Source organism: Nestor notabilis, unplaced genomic scaffold, assembly GCF_000696875.1.
Source record: "Nestor notabilis isolate BGI_N333 unplaced genomic scaffold, ASM69687v1 scaffold539, whole genome shotgun sequence".
Taxonomy (NCBI): domain Eukaryota; kingdom Metazoa; phylum Chordata; class Aves; order Psittaciformes; family Psittacidae; genus Nestor; species Nestor notabilis.
The window spans coordinates 668-15,035 of NW_009944820.1; the positions used below are offsets into that span (position 1 = coordinate 668).

The 14,368-nt window shown below is 40.1% G+C and overlaps 1 protein-coding gene across 1 annotated transcript; it reads right to left on the reverse strand.

The window, feature by feature from the left end:
* Window positions 1-6,131: 6,131 nt before the first annotated feature.
* Window positions 6,132-12,329, reverse strand: OLFML1 (olfactomedin-like 1). Its single transcript, XM_010022568.1, has 3 exons — window positions 12,204-12,329; window positions 9,919-10,207; window positions 6,132-6,910 (listed from the first exon to the last, which is right to left on the reverse strand). The coding sequence occupies exons 1-3, from the start codon at window positions 12,327-12,329 to the stop codon at window positions 6,132-6,134; spliced, it is 1,194 nt and encodes a 397-aa protein (XP_010020870.1).
* Between the last annotated feature and the right edge of the window lie 2,039 nt (window positions 12,330-14,368).

Sequence of the window (14,368 nt, forward strand, 5' to 3'; positions counted from 1 at the left end):
GCAGTGCTGCATGCTCCTCCAGCCCCAATGCGGTTCTCCCTAGGCGCTGTCCTGGTGCATACCTGGGCTCACCCACCATGTGCCACATTGGGATGTTCTCAGTTGCAGGGATGCCCTGCATGTGCAGGACCTGCAGCCCCAAACACGGACTCCTCTTCACCTTGCCTGCGGTTTCAGCCACAGTCTTGATCCCTCCTGGTAATGCTTGCCCCAGAGTGACCCTAACAGAACAGCCCTGAATTGCACAGCCTGATCCAGCACATGGCCTCTGTGAACAGCACAGTCCTCCACTCCCAAGCTCAGGGGCAGCTGGTACAACCAGCCCCCATGATCCACAGCTGTCGCCCTTACCACCACCATTAACACCCGAGCCTAAGGCTTCCAAAAGTTGGGTAGCAGAGGCATGTCCCAACTCCTGAGAGCAGTTTGCTGGAAATTAAAGGGAGAGACCTGGGATGCACAAAAGGGAAAAAGTTCTATTGAAGAGAAAAGAGAGTAAATGCAGAGAACTTTGTGGCAGACTGCTATACAAACACACAGCCCTGGGGTGTGCAGAAATGCACACAGAGGTCTCAGGGCAAGCCAGAAATGTGAATTGAGGGGGTCAGAGGGCAAACAGAGGGCTCTGGAGCACTACAAAATAAAGATGAAGGGTTGTGGCACATACCAAAAAGGCCATAGTGCATTCCATGGAATCAATGCGGCTGATGAAAGTTGCTTTCAGGGTCTCCCTATTCCTGACAAAACCTTACCTTCCAGAACCCACACAGGGACCTTGTGAGAGACTGATATGAAATCAGACTCCACTGTCTATTGTCTCAAAGATTGGTATGAGAAGCTGAGATGGAATTCCACCTATCTTTTATCTCAGAGATGGATGGGAGGAGTTAAGACTCCAAAATCCAGCTGAACTAGTCTAGTCTAATGTTTTCTTCTTCCTACCGCCTCCTTTCCCTGACAGTTAATGTGGGGAAATCTCTGATGACATTTTTTCCCAGCCTTGCACTAGCAGAAGGCATGGAATACCCATAACCATGTCCCTTCTGTTCTCTTCTGTGCTCATTTCTAGAAATACCTGAGCTGTTTCCCTTGGGAAAACATACCGAAAGCATACTGAAACATGAGAGCCTGAGAACAACAGTACTCCATCAGAGAGAAGGTCCATCTGGCCCAATAGTCTTGTCCCCAGCCAACCATAAGTGTCTAAAGGAGAGCCTGTGAGCAGGGCAGGTTTGGTTCTGCCAGGGTTCTGGGGGTGTTCTAAGGCCTCAGTGGCTGGGACCCATCTCCTCTGGGACCACCATCCTACCGCCTCCTGCCAACGGCCCAGGGGACGTACCTCAGCTCAGCCTTGGGCCTTCAGTCCCTGCCTGAGCCACATTGTAGCTGTGCCTTTCCCTGTCTCCTGGATGGGTCTGGGACCTGCACTGCAGAGAGCTGCTCTCCTGGGTGGATGCCTTAGACCTAGGACATCACTTGTCACGCAGAGTTGAAGGCATAACATACCCAAACCTATTCCAATTCTAGTCTAGTCTAGTCTAGTGTAGTCTGTTTCATTCGGTTCCATTCCCTTCCATTCCATTCGGTTCCATTCTGTTCCGTTCTGTTTTTCATTTCAACTGCCTCTCAGTTCCATTCCATTCCGTTCCATTCCATTCCATTCTCAACACTTACCCTGAGCTGAATAACAGTGACACTGATTTCTCTGCAATGTCAGGGGTTTTCAGCTCCAAAAACACTTTCAAAGACACAAATCACAAACCTTTAAAGTGGAAACAAGATTTTATTTTATTATTCCTTTTGATTTTGGTTTGGTTTTTTATATCTCATTTTAGAATCATTAAATCCTAGAATCACAGAATAGTGAGGGTTGGAGAGGACCTCGAGATCATCTAGTTCCAAGCCCCCTGCTTTGGACAGGGACACCTCACATGAGAAGCATGTCACCCAAGGCTCTGTACAACCTGGACTTATACCTCACCAGGGGATGTCACCCAAGGATCTGTACAACCTGGTGTTATACATTGCCATGAGATGGAGCATGCACAGCTTCTTTGGGCAACCTATTCCAGTGCCTCAGCACCCTGACAGCACCCTGACACTTCTTCCTTATATCCAGCCTGAAAGTTTTATGTTATTATTTATGAGCATTGTCATCGACCACACACAAATGTGCAAGAAGAAGGAGAAGCAGGTGTGTGGTAGTGTGGGCTATTTCCCAAAACATGACACCTATTGATGATAAGCACACTATTGACTTCCAACTCTCATTTGTCCGCTGCACTTCCTGGCCAGGGATGCATGAAAAGTGCTCTTGTGCCTGCCCAGTGCTGGTCTTGCACCCAGGGAAAGCTGGAGAGTGGCAGCTGCTGATGGGGCAGCAAGGCGGGAGCCTTCCCAAGCACAGGGTGCTGAGCACAAACAAGAACCTACGGGGAGATGGAGCCAATGGAAGAGCAGAGCTCACTCCCACTCCGAGCTTGCACTGGGCGATAGAGCCAAAGAAAGCCAGGACACAAGAGTGCCTTGGAGCTGCGAGAGCAGCGTGCAAGAACCGAGTCCAGAGGGGAGCCCTGACAAGGGGATGTGCTCAGTGCTACAGATGACAAGTGTCGACTCCTGGGGCCTACCCTGGGAGTCCACAAGGCTGCCTCTCCCCAAGATGTGGGGCACGAGGGCCACCTACGTGGAGCACAAACAGCAGCCTTTGGGCCACACCAGCCCAAAGGAGCCCTGTCAAGGAGCTGTGCTCAGTGCTGCAGAGGAAGGCAAAAAACTCCAGGACACTCACAGGTCCTCCATGGGTTAAAAAAGCCTTCCCCCCCGCAGCTGCAGGACACGAGGGTCCACCTTTGTGGTGCATGAGCAACAGACAGCAACCCAGCAGAATGGACCTGAGGAGACCTGACAAGTGGTCCTGCTCGATGCTCAGAGGAAGGCAAAAACCCCCCAGGGACCAGTGCCAATCTGTCCCGGGGCAAAATTCCTTCCTGATCCCAGCACTGGTGATTGGCTACTCCCTGAGCATGCGAGCAAGACCTGCTCCTGGTCCACGGGCTGGTCACACCTTCCGGGAGATGCTCAAGCCCTGTTCTGCCTCAACCTGGAGCCACCTCAGGGGATTCTGAGAGAACACTGGGATCCCTGGAAACATCTCTGCATCCTATTGCTTATGGATGCTGCCCCTCGGTCCATGGGGGATGAGGATGGTAAGCTTTACAGTGCTCCTCAAGAAGACATTCCTATGGACTGGCCGTGGCTACCCAGCTGAAAAGGGCTGCTATCCCTCCCATGAGCTGTTCACGCCAGGATCTGGCCTTGCAGCGGAGAACCTCCAGCAGACTTGACCAGCTGCTGGTCCTCCTGCCCAAGCCCCCTGAAGGTGGGGGCTCAAGGGGCTCAAGAGGCTCAGGAAGCTCAAGGGCTTCCTCTAGGATGTCTTAGGGCTGCCCTGTGCTATCTCTGTCAGGGGACACAGGAGGCTGCTCCCTTTTATCCTGTCCTGGGGCATTGTGACTGCTGCATTGCTGGGTGCTGTCATGGAATGGAGAGGCATGGTATGGAATGGAATGGAATGCAATGGAATGGAATGGAATGGAATCACTTACGTGATTGTTAAATGATCAGCAGAACAGACCAGAGTCACACACATGAGTTTCTCAACTGTGTCATTGTTGCTGTAAGCCCAAGAAACTGTTGTCACTGCAGTCCACAAAATTCATATCCTACCACTACTCACAGTTCATTTCCCAGTTTATTGCGTGCTGCAGGACCAGTAGCCTAATCTGTGTTGTGTTCCATTACGAGTTCTTCTTTGTCTTTGCCATAGCTGTGGTGAAATGTCTTGGTGAAACTCCTGGATTAGCACAGGAATCAGACCATACTTTGTGTTAGAAAAGAACACTAAAAATATCCCTAGTGTTTAAGAAGAGAAAAAAGGCAATGAGAGGAAGTTTGTCCTTAAAAGTATAAAATAGAGCAAGGGTGAACTTCAGAGTGAAAAGAAACCCCAGGGAATCAGTATCAGGATTAACACCTTGGGATTCCAGCTCTTCAAATTGTTTGACTGCTGATACAAATTTTTGAAACTAGAAGGTTTGAAAATTTGCCCCTCCTTGTGAATAAACCTCAATTTTAAGATTTAAGAAAACTTTGTAATTCTATTTTCCTGTTTAAATTTCTTTTTTGTTTTGTACAGTATAAAATAATCTAGTGAAGCTCATCTGTACAAAACTTTCTCCTTTTATCAAAACTGGGCAGTACCTTTAATTCATTATGAAGCTTGGATTTCCAGGGCAGCAAGGTTCAGAGAGGGCCCTGCCTGAACTTTTGAGGACTGCTCATTGACATCTCTGTATAGGATGATGTTAGCTTTCTTTGTTGTTTAATAGTATGGAGCATAGTATATTCCAAAAATGCCTTTTCTAAAGACCATCTCTCAATACATATTTGCATCACAAGCCTTTATTTGTTAATTAAAAAAATTGCACATCCTATTGCAATAAAAGATCCCGAAGCATTCCAAAGGTGGCTAATACCATTTTGTATTTCGTGTTTGTAATTTTACAGGTGAGAAATAGGAGGCCACAAAGTTAAATCTGCCATTGACCTGTGGTGGTACAGTGCCAGCCCACCTTACTTTCAGCCTGAGCATGTCTTTTCTTTAGCTGTGCTTCCTATGGCTTCTGCAACACAGAAAGAATGTGATAGTCATTAAGGCTGCTTGGAATGTTTAGTTTATTTGCTAAAAGCAGAGTAGCACTGTTGCAACTCGGCAGTCTTGCACTTTTAGCTGGAACTACTTTTCAAAATCATTCCCTGATGTTTGGCTGTTCTGTTGAAGTTCCTTTTGAACAGAGCAACATCTCTTTCAGTGTAAAGAACAAAATGGGCGTTCTGTGGAACCAGCTGTGGATTGCCTTTCAAGCATCATTTTTTTGTTCTTGTTATTAAACAAAGATGCAGCTGTCATTAGCATCCAAAAACCTGTATTTCACAAGTAAAGGCCTAGGGTTTGTTTGTGGGTTTTTTTGTTTGTTTGTTTTGGTGTTTTGCTTGATTGTTTGTTTGTTTTTAATTTTATATTTGAAACAAAAATGTGTTTGCACAGGATTCATCTGTTACTTACAAAACCAGGAATGACCAGTGCAGCTTGCACTACTGTGCTCATCAGAGCCACCTTTTCTGTATAGGTATTTTGCTGGGGTCAGATGAGAAGGATTCTGCTATGAGAAAGTGATTTGAAGTACTAAGAAAATGCCTCACAAGTAGATGCTGAAAGAGTGATACATAAAACACTTAAAAATAGTGTGTGATGCAGAACAGATCATCTAGGAACATTCCTTCTGACACACAAGCAGTGATACACTGAAAAAAAATGAAAGGTGGCAAACTGAAGCTGTCAGAAGTGAATATTTAACTGCAGCTAATGTACTAATGGAATCAAGACTGGACTGCACAGCTATATGTATAACAGAAGTGTGGAAATGTCATGGAAATATTCTAGAAGTTCAATAATAATGAATAGCTTTGATATAATGGGCAAGAACTATATGTTAGAAATAAACTATATTTGTGAGGATGTATATCTTCTTCTATGCTTTGTAATATAACAAACCTCTCCTTTTAAATTATCTTTATAGATAATTTCCCTGGAAGCATGTGATTTTATAATGCTTACAAGGCTTCCCACAGTGAGCTTCAGGGTAGTAGAAGTTGTCAGATAATTTGTATTGGACAGGAAGGACTTCTGATTTGATTTCCATGGCGCTGAAGTGGAATATGTAGTTTTGACAGGAAAAGAATGTGTCAGAGATGGATTGATGTCTATTGTTTTGGGTTTTTTGTGGGTTGTTTTTTTTTTCTAATTAGTTTTAGTCTTTAAGACGGATTTGGCAGTGTGTGTGTGTGTACATATGTGTGGTGTTGGATCATCATGTAATTCATATTAATGGAGTTTTTACATATTAATTGGACATTAGTTTAAGACCACTGGGGTATGTAAGCCTAAATGTATGCAAAAGATATGAAAGTTGTAACAGATGGGAATAATATAATTATAATACACCTTAATGATCCTGTCGGCATGGGGCTGATAGCTTTTAATTGTACTTGAAAAGTTGCTAAAGATTCTAAACTTTTTGCTTTGTGTCCAGCTTGTAAATGATCTGGGATCCATCACCCCAAGCAAAGAGTTGTTTTTCTTTAGGATTGTAATGTATAGTGGAATGGCTACCCTGACGCTTTGGAAAATGCAATACCGGGATTTCATAAGTATTTACAGTACCCAAAACATCATAAACACATTGTATGCGAGAAGTGCCTCCACTAGGAAAGTTGTAGACAACATAGAGTGTGTTGCATGCCATGAAAGCTGCTTCAGCATCCTTGCTATTGCATGATGTGTCCCAGGTGTGCTCTACTGCCATGGTTACGTGGTTGATTTTAGTGATTACGATGTTTCCTTCAGTCTCTGGTTCTGCATGGATTGCCCAGAGCCCTTGCTCATCAATGGCAAGGTCTATTTTTGTAGGTGGAGAAAGCTGATAAGCAGGAATCCTCCCAGCCCCTGGCAGTAGCATTTGGTCAGTTATGTTTCTTTTCTGGATATTGAATTTAATTATCTCATTTAAGGAGCCATATCTGTGATAGAACAGGAAACCTTGATATATGATGTGGCCAGTTCCTTGCCAGGCAAATGGCAAGGTGACTTTGCGAGCTTTTAGAGTATGATTGCTTTCCATGAATGTCATGATATTTGCAAATTCCAAAATAACATTATTTACGGAACCATTTAATAAATAGACCTTTGTATGCTTTTTGCCAGGATCTTTCATCCAAGAGCCATGCTTATCTCCAGTCTTCTTAAATATCTTTAGGGACTTAATACCTGCAAGCATGTGGTCACAACCTGCAAGGAAACACCCAAAGACAAAAAACCAAATAATTAGAACATCTTTTCTTTGAATTACTTAGTTTCCTTTTAATCTTATTATAAGACCAGAGTTAATATAACAGTAAAGGTGTCAGCAGCATGGCTGTGATAAGTAGTGTTAAAGCTAATTTTATATGATATATTCAGCATTTCCTCCTAAGGAAACTGTGTATCTTCACTACAAAAATGTGTTCTTTTCTGCTCTATTAGACCAGTGCTATCCAAAAGAGTTTCTATTTGTGTACCTGAAAAGTGAACAGGAGCATAGTTAGTGTTTCTATAATTATTCTTGTCAGACCTTATAGCACTTTAATTTTTACTTCAGAGAAGTTACTTCTGCTTTAAATCAACACAGTAAAATAATCAAACTTATTTCTTATTGAAGGCATACTAATTAAAATCCATTTTCCTGGTATGCCATGTGTATAGGTTTTTTGTTTCAGGAATTCCCTTATTGTCTGTTAGCCTTTTTTTTTTTTAAATAATATAAAGTCAAATAAAAATAGATCATTATAACAGAAAGTCAAAACATTTGGTAATCATGCAATTCCCCTTCCCAACACCTGAAACACAAAAGAACTAGAACAAATATATAGATCACAATTAATTGTGAATACCTATACATTAAGGTGGGCTTTAAATGAACTCTGTTATCAATTCTTATGCTAGAGGCATGGCTGATAGATTTACACTTTTTACCTTGCTATAGGCATAAAATTGGCACCATCAGAGAGCAAGCCATAGTTTTGGCTTCATTACTTTTTCTATGCACTTTGCAGAGATGTTTGAGACCAAAAAACTTCACATTTGTCAAAGACTTGGGCATCCAGATACCAAGTTCTTTATCCAGTATCATCCTTTTCAGGAAAAACTCTCCTGCAAAGCATATTAACAAATTCATTTACCAAAGGCACTCATAAATTATAAGGGACACTATTTGAAGTTTAAAGTATTGCCTTTAGTGGAGCGCATCCATTTTAGTAAACAGAACAGAGCCCTAAGGCAGAAAGTTCTAGCAGTAGATGAAATGAAGAAAGCAAAACCAGCCTCCCTGTTTGGCCTGATATGAACCTATTGAAGTCAGTGGCAGTATTCCAGTTATCTGTAGAAAGCAACCTTTATGTCATTTGTGTGATACCCTCTAACCAAAGCATTTAGATATGCTGATACAGCATGGATTTTTTTCTTGGGAGTTCTCCCTCCAGATGCACCTTCCTTGGGCAAGCTTTCATAAAGCTAACGTTTATTGATTAGATAGATTCTAAAAGCTTAAAAAAACCTGTTGGATCCAAATACCTAGCCAGCCTTAGCAATGTCTTCCTCTACAGGAGAAATAACATGATTGCCAACTGAAATCTATGAATAGATTTCAAACAGAGAGACATCTCTTTTTGAGAGATTTTTCACTCTCTGGGTCTCATAACAGCTTGGAAGAAGACTGAGAAACAGGGACATTCACAGTGGGCAAAAAGTTTACCAGTTTTTTCCACATTCTCCACAATAATATCTTCAAAGCTCACTGTTTCCTATCATACCCCAAAACGCGCAGATCATTTCCCATTTCCCACCAAAGCAGGATGAGATACCAACTACTGCACGTAAAAACAGTGATTCTACTTGATTGTTATTTTCGAGTCTGTGTGAACTTGAACCAAAAACAGTAACAAAGTTGGACTTAAACAGTTTTTTGCTAGTTTTGCAAGAGCTCAGCAAAAATAATTGTCACTTCTGGCTAATATATGGTAGCATAGAAGCAGAGCTGCTATTTGCTAGGTCTTTTTACTTTTTCTAAGTGCTGTAAAATCTGCACAGGGACTAGTTTTGCCATCGGCATTGGTGGGACAGAAGTAAAATTGCTATGAACTGCTGCAATGCAATTAATTATTTTCAACAAGAGCAATGGAAAGAAGTTTTTTTCCTCTGAAATTCAGAAAGATACAATTTTCAAAGTGCCCTTACCACAGTCAGTTTAAGAATCCTACATTTTTTTCTGCCTCAAAAAAATGCCTAATATTCAAAAAGTCTATGTATGGAAAAAGAAATCTTGATATTCAGAGCATTCAACTGTGGTGTAATATTAGATATTACAAGAAGAATAGGTGATTTCTTTGGTTACCATCTGCCTTATTAATCTTTTGCTGGAAAATTCAAGGAATAAGTTATAAACTTAGTTGTAAAATTAAATCTAATTGTGTTGGAGGTAGTGGAATTGTATAATTGATGATGTTTTCACCCAGCTTTTAAAAAAATGGCAGTTTACATTTCTTATTGTTTATTTTTAATTTCTTACTACTTCTGAATGAAAAGGAAACAAACTACTTCAAATATGCCTACAATATGTAATTTACATGTAGAACCAACTTTCTTAAGGCAAAGTTATTTATAAATTTTTTTTTCTTTAAGGTATAGGTTGTGTATGTATTTTTCATACTAAGTACCTTAACACTTAATTTTCAGATGAGAACTGAGCTTTGGTTGCAGCTAAATCAGTGTGTTCTCATGATAAAGTACATGGAGGGGAGAGGGAGAGAGGGAATAACAGGGGAGGACAGTAAAACAGATGCAGATTGTAGAAATGAATTAACTCCTTTTATTAACTCATTAGTTCTTTGAGTTCAGCTTTTGACCCCTGCTCACAGCAATAAAAAAAGACTACCATTAACTCCTTGGTCTAGCTGCAATAGTCAGAAGTGCACTGGCATTTTTTCCGTGACATTGCAAGAGCATACCTTCAGAGACTTTTTACATAACTTTATAATATAAACCAGATTGCAAGGAATCAATTTGATATGCAGTAGAGCATCTGCAAAATAAATGTTTGAACTGTACTTTCTTCCTTCTCTCTCCCATACTATTTTTGTGGCTTTTTTTTTTTTTTTATTCACATAACTTGTGGAAATTTGTTATCCCTATATCAGCATGCACGCATTGACTAGATTACTGGCTCATTCACATCAGAGTTCTGAAAAGTAAACTGTTCTTACTTGCATTAAGCATGAGCTTAAGTTTCTTTTTTTCTTCTGCTTCTTCAAATAGCTGTTGCTTCACCAGGTCTTCATGTACTTCTATACATGTACTAGAATCTGTGACAGATCCCAGATAGTCAATGTCCCTCTGTGCTCGTTCAATTCTTGTTAGCAAATTCTCTACTTCACTTTTAACCTCAGCCTTATAGCTGTTCAGTCCTGCCAGGCGTGACAGTACCATCTTTGAAAAGTCTCGGAATTCTTCCACGTAATCCAGTATGTCTTGGTTGCATTTTTCCAGCCTCTTCTTGAGTTAGAAGACAGGAAGAAAATACATGGGTATACATGTATATTCTGATATATGATTACAACCTCAGTCATGATTACTTTAAAGACTCTGCTATTCTCTCCTTCCTGGTCCCCCTGCCCCCCATCTATTTCAAACTGATGGTCTGTCGCTGTTTATCTACATGAAAAGGACATATTAGACTAGCATTAGCATTCACAATCTTGGACAAAAAAAACACACTTTTTTTTGATGTGGTTACTGACAACCAGATACTTTGTTTTGTTGCCTAAAGCAGCAAAAGTGCTCTGGTGGGAACAGCCAGAGATACTTAAGTGCACATGATCTCCGACTACTTGCTTCCCAGAAACTTTTCAGAACTCCTCCTGTATGACCACTGGTGAAGTGGTCATAAAAGTTTTTCTGCAGGAAATCTACAAACATGAACATTTCACATAAATACACCTCTCTTGAACAAAAGAGTATCTAGTGTGGCTGGTTTTTATCCATTTAAAATGGAAAATGGAAAACCTATGTTTGAGAAGGTTGTGGGTTTTTTGTCAAATTGTTTGCTGTATTTAAAAAAAAACACCAATAAACCCAACAGTAGGTGTTTCTTTATACCTAGATTCAAATTATCAACATTTGTAAAGGTGAGGAAAGTGGTTTCACAGTTGCAATGCAGCCACTTCTATGAAGACCATAGGAGGCCTGAAAAAAGAAGCCCAGCTGCCACTTTGGGAAGGTGAGGAAATTGAACCAATATATAAACCCAAACACACAATCATGGTAGACCTAACTGCTGGATTGGTTGTTCTGATTTGGTCTTTTAAGAACGGGTTTCAGGTGTTTCATTTAAGGTGGTGTTTGAATAGGGGAAGTCTGAGATTGCTAAATGAGTTTGCAGTATGCGTGTGTTCCAAGTAAACTTGGCAGTGGTGGTTGGTTTGTTTGGCAAAGTGGTCAGTGTGTTGTGTCCTTCCTCCCCCCACCCCTGCCTATTTGTATGTGACCATAAGTTTCCAGGATGTTGTAATTTCTGCAATTTTAAGTATTTTTCAGGTGTTCTCTTCAATATCTGCCTCACCCTTGTTCTTTTTTTCTTGCCCCTTGCACCAAATGCCGCAAGTAGAATTGAATCATTTTTAATGGATGCCAGATGAAAGGAAATTACCATGTGAAATTATTCTATAGTGGCTAAGAAAATTTAAATCTCAGTCTATATATACAGTGGGAACAGAATACCAGGCTAATCCTTCTGTTCTTTCTGTGTTGTGAGAAGACCAGCGAGAGCTTTGTACAAAAAGGGAATGCAATATCAGGCAAGTTAAAGCTTCTTTAAAAGTCTGCAATGCAAGTCAGGAGCCAAGGACATGTTAATGATTTAAAATTTGCTATGTATGATTACTGCATGCCAATACTGAAAAGGCATTTTGCAGTTCTGGTAGTTTGCTGCTGCAGAAAAAGAAGGTGGTACTGGTGCTTTTGTATAATTAACTGAAAGCAAATGCCTATTTCAGCCTCCCAGCTGTAAAGGGATTATTCAGCTCCTAGTTAAAGTGCAGATACACTGCTAGTTTACACAAATGTGTCTTAAACTTTCTTCCAGGTAAGTTCATCTGATATCTATTAATGTCCTTATTGTCTTTACTAATACTTGAGCACTTCTAATGGTGACGATAAGGTTATACTGTTCCTTATCATGGACTGCAACAGTACTATAAATGTTTGCACATTTAGCTAAATTCACTGATGTAAAAAAATACAAGTGATAACAGAATAAAAATGTCACATTATGAAATTATATCCTGTAACAAACAATGATGTGGTAATTAGGAATCATTATAGTTAAAGGTTTGGCTGCAATTTTACTTATTCAAAAAAGCTGGAAATTTATCTCCCTGATACAGTTTATCATGCAAACTGTTGTGTGTTCATATACATAGAAGAACCTTCATACATTTTCAAACCTCTTTGCAGGTAGGCAGTATTACAGAATTATACAGCTAGCACATACCTCTAAAGACAGGAAACGCCGGTCGATGTAGTTCATAAGTGCTGCATCTTGCATCATATATTGTGCTGCTCCCATGATGCTTGTGAGGAATGTAACTAATAAAAATCGAAGTTGCAAGACTACCATTGTTTCATAAAGTTTTGAAGCAAAATAGTAATGAATTTAGAGTCTGTGTGTGTGGATGGCAATCCCAAACAGTACTGCCAGTCCAGGGTTAAATGCAATTTAAGAGTTGTCTGATGCCATGATGTGAAAAAAGAATAGTAAAATTACTAAGAAGTTAAAAATACTGTGGCTGCAAGTATTAAGAAGACTTAAAATGGCTGTTTCAGTTTGTCATTAAAAAATAAATTGTGGTAGAGGAACTGAATGTGTTTATTTCTAGAAGCCATATGACTGTTTTCCAGTCTGTGATCCTCTGATCAATCCCAGATGTTCAGCACTGAGTCACATAAAGCCTGTAGGCCAAATTTTGTTAAATACAAATAAAAATAATTTATTTTCCTTCCTTTTCCCTCCCATCTGCCTTCTCATGTGACCAACACTGTGCAGTATGTGTTTGGCGTAAATCAGCAGAGATTCAGTCAGTGGAGCACTGGTCATTCCTTAGCAGGGACATCTGATGCATAATGTCTTTAGCTATTTCAACAACCACAGCTGTTACTGTAAAACAATCTAAAGTAACAGTTTCACTTCCAGTATTCAGCCTATTTACAGTAGGACTGAAAAAATATTTTTTAATTCTTTTTCCTTGTCCTTCTCTTGCCAGCACATTTCCAGATAAAATCAATGTACTTAATGTGTCAATTTAATGTAGTCCTTGAAGGTCTCTTATTTCAGAACAATAATTCTACTTAGAATGACTTAAAAATTAACAGTAATTAACTTATGTATGTCTATTGCATTTGAGGCAATATTTACTTATTCTATTTCATCATTTCTGTGAGTGAAAGCCTTGTCTAGAAATATATGTGTCTATGCTAACATTGTATTTGCTAGGAAAACATGTGTTAGCATGTTAGAAAGCTCTTTGTATCTGAAGCCAAACAGGATGTTTCTGTTTGTCTTTCTCAGAATTCTCCACCTCTTCACTTTTTTTAATTTCCTTTTTTTCTCTACATTTCTTTTCCCCTCATAGTTACACAACCTTTTTTTATTTTCTTTTCTGACTACCTTGTATGTAAGCATGAGTTTTGTGCCAGAATTTGTGAAAATGTGGCACAGCAGGCAGATTTTTACCTCCATTTGCTTGATTCTTGCATGGTATGCATGCTTTACAGGCAAATTTTACAGAATTGCACAGATAAGTATTTTTCTTTTAATATTGCTTTATCTCAAAAGGCATAAATAATTTGCCAGTTCCTATTTAAAGGTGAAATAAGTGATGCACAAAGACTTCTGTACCACGTGATGCACTTGATTCTATACTCCAGTGTCATTCACTTTAACCCAGAACTCATGTCTGGGAGGACAAAAAGCTTACCTGCTTGGATCCTTAAAGCACTATGCACTGAGAACAGACACCCTAGGAAGTGTAGTCTTCCTTGATTATGTCCTATGGTACGTCTTGACAAAACGTGTTGTCTTCCAAAAACTGATCAGCTTCAACACTGGGGAAGAATACAGAAAACCAATTCCTTTTCTAAGTTCCTAGGTGAACCTGGAATCCTTCTGAATTGTTCTCTGAGTTTAGTATGTGTATCACAATAATCTAAGGTAATGATCAGAGGATGAAGACTATGGAATTCAATAGGTTGATTTCTTCATTTAGTGGAGGGAGGATTCATATACCTGTGTAAAACAAAATCTATCATGGCTTGCCTGCAGTTTGGAACATGCGTGACTTAAGCAAGTCCTATCTTAAGGTTATGTGAAGCAGCAACTTAACTTTGTGACTTTTAATATTCTTTTTCACTGCAGTCTGTAGTCTAGGTTGCCATTTTATATAAGGCAGTAGTCTTTTGGAGTATGACAAAGCATCAGCCACAGCAGAACTCCTTGATGAAAGTTTTCCTTAGGACGGGTATTACAGGTTATGTCTGATTTTTTTATAATTGCTGACAATTCTTCAGACTTCACTGGATGAACAATACCATATATCAGTTTCAGAGCAACCTTATTTCTGTTTGAATCCAGACCACCTAACCAAATAAAATACCCTAAGC

Coding starts and splice junctions, on each gene's coding strand:
- OLFML1 (XM_010022568.1), bottom strand. CDS start 12,329: ATGGTAGTCTTGCAACTTCGATTTTTATTAGTTACATTCCTCACAAGC. Junction 10,208..12,203: donor GGCGTTTCCTGTCTTTAGAG/GTATGTGCTAGC, acceptor TTCTAACTCAAG/AAGAGGCTGGAAAAATGCAA. Junction 6,911..9,918: donor TAAGCTCATGCTTAATGCAA/GTAAGAACAGTT, acceptor GTTTCCTTGCAG/GTTGTGACCACATGCTTGCA.